The sequence below is a fragment of the Catharus ustulatus genome, chromosome 4 (genome assembly GCF_009819885.2).
Source record: "Catharus ustulatus isolate bCatUst1 chromosome 4, bCatUst1.pri.v2, whole genome shotgun sequence".
Lineage (NCBI taxonomy): Eukaryota > Metazoa > Chordata > Aves > Passeriformes > Turdidae > Catharus > Catharus ustulatus.
In genome coordinates, this window is record NC_046224.1 from 75470896 (window position 1) to 75475726 (window position 4831).

General features: G+C 62.2%; 1 protein-coding gene across 1 annotated transcript; it reads left to right on the forward strand.

Moving 5' to 3' along the window:
• The first annotated feature begins 211 nt into the window (after nt 1-211).
• On the forward strand, nt 212-3277 carry LOC116995091 (serine/threonine-protein kinase pim-1-like). Its single transcript, XM_033057451.1, is given in 8 exon segments — nt 212-725; nt 851-1072; nt 1173-1276; nt 1369-1419; nt 1744-2031; nt 2033-2111; nt 2500-2676; nt 2965-3277. Coding segments are annotated over 8 exon segments (1494 nt in total). The 5' UTR covers nt 212-256; the 3' UTR covers nt 3069-3277.
• Nucleotides 3278-4831: the final 1554 nt, after the last annotated feature.

Below are 4831 nucleotides of genomic sequence, written 5' to 3' on the forward strand. Positions count from 1 at the left end.
GGGCAGCCCCTGCAGCTGCGGCCCCTTGGTGGCCGTGGCCCAGGAGCTGCAGGACCTGATGCTGCTGCTGCTCAGGGATGGCAAGGGGACGCGTGCGCCGCTCTACTCAGGGATGTGGCAGGCCTTGTGGAGGGAACTGGCGGAGCTGGTGAAGCGAGGCCACCTGGGCCGCTGTGGCTCGTCCGGCTCTACAGGAGGCCCCCATCCCTGTGAGAGGCCTCGCTCCACCACTGCGAGAGCCTCAGCCCTTGCAAGGATGGCACAGCAGCGGAGACCCGCCATCCATGCAGGGGCCTCAGGCTGTCAGAGACCCTCCATCCTGTCAGCAGCCTCTGCTATCTCTGACAGCCTCCATCCCTTGCAGAGGCACAGGGAGACCTGTCAGCCTGTGGAAGGGGCAGAGCCCGGGGACAGGTCTCCCAGCTCCCTTGGACTCACGGGCGCAGCCCTGACTGTTGACGTGGCCAGGGAAAGCCCACAAGTCCAAATGGGAGCCCAGCCCGAGGCAGGGGAGCCTTGTGAGGAGCAGCTGGTGGAGCAGCAAGCGTCCTGGAGCCAGCAGTTGCCGGCCCACTGCTGCCAGGACGCTGTGCCAGGTGTGGCAGCTGGCAACAGCCCAAGCCTGGAGGTGGAGATGACCCTCGAGACACCAAGGGGGTTCCTCCATCTGCAGGAAGCTGCCCCAAGAGAGCCCTCGACCACCACAAAGGGCTCTCTAATAGCAGGTGAGATCTTCCCAGGAGCTGTCGGAGGCACCCCCGGGGCTCTTGAGGGGTATCCCCAGGCAAGGCCAGGGCCCCTGAGAGCAGCCTGGTCTCCGCTGCTTCAAAAACCCCTGTCTGCTTTGCAGCTGCTCCTGGGATCCCCCTGGGCGAAGCCTCGGGCTGTAGCCCCGGCCGTCCCCAGCAGCAGAGGACAGCCCACGACGCCGGGGACAGCGACGGTGCCGCCCTGCTCCGCTGCTCAGCGGCTCCTGCAGCCACCTCTGGGCCCTGCCCTGCCCCAGCTGTGCCGCTGTCCAGCCCGACGGCTGCCAGGCGGCGGCCGCTGCCCGGCGCGCAGCAGGAAGCAGGTGAGAGCAGGGTGGCCCGCGGCGGCTCGGCCCGCCTGACTGGCGGGCACTTGGGAGAGGGGCCCTGGGCGCAAGGCTGATGGCTGGCTCTTGGCCGCAGGGCAAAAGAAGCAGCTGCAGGAGCTGTACCAGCTGGGCCCGCAGCTGGGCAGCGGCGGCTTCGGCACCGTTTTCTCGGGCATCCGCCTCTCCGACAGGAGCCCGGTGAGTGGCTGCGACGGCCGGGCGTGGCAGGAGGGGCAGGGGCGGGGAGGGGCCGGGCTTGAACTCAACCCTCCTCTCTCCACGGCTTGCAGGTGGCCATCAAACGCGTGGCCCGGGAGAGCGTCCTGCAGTGGGACGAGCTGGTGCGTGAGCGGGGCCAGCGGGACAGAGCGGGGCGGGGCGGGCAGGGATAAGGCCGGAGCTTCGGCAGTGGCAGGCGGGGGATGGCGGGGGGAGCGGGCGTGGGCTCAGCGTGCCAGCCGGGGCACGGCGGGTCTGGCGATGCCAGAGACCGGTGGTGGGGCCGGGCAGGGGGCACCTCCCAGGCATCCCCTGGGGCTTGGCAGGAAGCCCAAGCAGCAGGGGGGCTGCCCGGGGGCGGGCACTGGGCCATCCCAGGCAGGGAGGGGGCAGCGCAGCCGGAGGGCAGCATCAGGCCTGCTGGAGGCATTGTCTTCTCCTCACAGCCCGACGGCACCCGTGTTCCCATGGAGATCGTGCTGATGGAGAAGGTGGGCTCTGGTTGCCACTACGTCATCCAGCTCCTCGACTGGTTTGAGCTGCCTGACAGCTTCCTACTGGTCATGGAGCGTCCGGAGGCATCACAGGATCTCCTGCAGTTGCTGCTGCAGCAGGAGTTCCTGTGCGAGGAGATGGCGCGCTGGCTTTTCTGCCAGGTGCTGGAGGCCGTGCGGCACTGCACTGCCTGTGGCATCCTGCACCGTGACATCAAGCTCCAGAACCTCCTCGTGGACCCGGGAGAGTGGCGACCTGAAGCTCATTGACTTCGGTTGCGGCACCTTCCTCCAGGAGCGGCCCTACACACAATTTGCCGGTGAGCCCAGAGCCTGGGCCCTGCTCCCAGTGCCAGGCACTGCACGGCCCCATTCCCCTCCTAGGCTGCGGGGCGCGGCCTTCAGCCGGCTGCCGGCTGCCGTGCATTTGGCACAGGGCAGATGCCGTGCCCAGAGCCGGCTGCCGGCCCTGCCCAGACAGAGGGGGCTGCAAAAGCCGGGCCCCGGCCCGCAAGGCCGTGGGCTGCTCCGCTGGCCTTGTTTGCCTTGCAGGATGGTTTCTTGGCTTTGGCCAGTTGTCTGGGGGAGGTGGGGTGGCCTGCGGGGGAAGTTGAGGCTGCCGGCGTGGCCCCTGCCTCAGGCAGGAGGCTGGCGCCAGGCTCTGCAAGGCAGCGGCTGCGCCTGGACATCACCGCCTGTCTCCCCTAGGAACACACGTGTACAGCCCACCCGAGTGGATCGCCTTTGGCTGCTACTACGGCCATTCGGCAACCATCTGGTCCCTGGGTGTGTTGCTGTACGTCATGGTCTGCGGGAGCCTCCCCTTCTGGAACGACCGTGACATCGTGTCGGGGCAGCTCTTCTTTGGGCACCAGGTCTCTCCAGGTTGGTATCTGGCCCCAAGAAGGCAGGCTTCGGCAGATGGCAGCGTGCAGCCCGGCGTGGCCCTCACGCAGCTCGGTGGGACGTCGATGTGCCCTCAAGGGCCGGCCGCAGGAGGTGGCCTGTGCCGACGGGCTCAGTGCAGCACGCGTGGCTGAAGGAGGTGGCCGTGTCCTGCTGTGCCGCTCTCCCACTCTCACGGGGCAGAGTGGTTCGTGTCCCACGGGCGCTGGGGGCAGCTGGGCAGGAGCCTTCTGCCACTGACCGGCGCTTTCTGCCTTCTCTCCCCAGCGTGTGAAGATCTGATCCGCTGGTGTTTGGCCAAGCACCCTGCGGACAGGCCGGAGCTGGAGGACATCTTGTGCCACCCTTGGGTGCGGGGCGGGCATTTTTGATGCCTTGCCGGATCCTCTGCAGCACCCAGTTACCACGTCCCACGCAGGACCCAAATAATAAAACAACCACAAACCCATTGCAGGGTGTCAAGTCTGGTCCTTGTCAGCAGCTTCAGCTAAAGAAACCTCTTGGGAAAAGGGGTAGTCCAAGTGCTCCCTTCAGCCTTCTTCAAGCTTTCGACACCTTTCCTCAAGCATGGTGCCTTTGTGTCTTCGGGCACGGGCTGTAGTGCAGGTAGGAAGGGCTTTAACAAGCCAAAGAATGCAACAGTGAAAAAACAGCTGTCCTTTCAAGCTGATGCGACCACTTGGGTGTCTCCTGAAGTGAAACAAGGGAGGGCTCTGTGTGCATTCCAAGGGCCAGGAGGTGGCAGGGACAGAGACGTTGCTCTGCTACCAAAGCTGGGAGAAGAACCAGAAGCACCAAAAGGTCATTTTGCATTGAGCCCTGATGACCTCTTCCTCTTTCTTTCCCTTAAATCGGCGGCAGCAGCAGGCAAATGCAGGCCAGGCCTCGTGGCTCATGGCAGACCCTTCTTCCTCCCCAGGGAGCCTCCTCACAGTAAGGGGGGAGCTCCCCCCCAGCCCAGGACTCACCAGCTCAGCCCCCACCAGAGGCAGGCCGCTGCCTGAGCCCCACGTGCCCTGAGCCAAGTGGGGATTGGCGGCCATCCCGGCCACAGCGACAACAATCCTTTGAGGTTCACACCTCTGACAAGAGGAAAAGGGCCAGCAAAACCTCACCTCGGGCCCTGAGGAGAGAAGGCTTCAGTCTGCAAGGTCCTCAGGGAAAATGTATGGGAAGGTGCTGGGCTCCATCAGTGCTGCTCTCTTTTGAAACATCACCTCCTGAGGGCACACGAGCCGGCCTTTCCCACATGTCGGAAGCCAAGCAGGCGAGGCACAAGGCTGCCGTGCCTAAACAGGCGACTTCTCTGGGAAAGAGCATGGAAAAGGAAGCTGTGTGCCCCGAGGAATCCAGGTCAGGAGAAGAACACACAGATGCTTCTTGCCACTTGCCACTGTGGGGGGAAAGCTGGTGTGGTGAAAGCTCAACTGGAGATGCAGGGGGCCAGAAATAAAAAGAGGGGGGAAACAATCAAAAGAGTCAAAAGAGTGTTTTGAAACACCTTAATGAGAAAAAAACATTGGAGAAATAACATCATCCCCTCGCAGGATGTGGATGATCACTTGACAAACAGGGACAGAGACATGGTATGGGTGTTTCATGCCCTCTTTGCCTTTGCCTTCAACACTCATCCCTCCCTTTGATGCCTTCAGTTTTACTTTTCATATTTTTCAAGTTTTGTACTGCCTTTCTGTGTAACTCTGGACTTCATCTAAAGATCTCTTCACAGATTTGTAGGACAAAACAGTCCTTTTCCAGCCTGAGAAACCAAGGACACCCTTGGCAGCTTCCGGCCCAAAAGTGTAACCAAGGGCGAACTGAAGAAAGCAATCTGGGAGGAGGGAACATCATAACCTGAAGTTGTAATAGGACAATTAACCCCGAAAATGGCAATGAACCAAAACTTACCAACATGTGAAAACCTGTGACGGGTCGTCCATCTTACGTCCATCTTGGCTAGAGCCACGACCAGGCTCTTGTGCTGCCCCAAGGTGTATCCTTTGAAGGCCTTTGAATAAAGACCAACTTGATTCCTTTAACGCTGTCCAGCCTCTGTTGCAGGCAGCCTCTCCGAGGCTCCACCTTCCCAGTGGAAAACATTGCACTGTACCAAGGGACACTGCAAGGCCCTTGA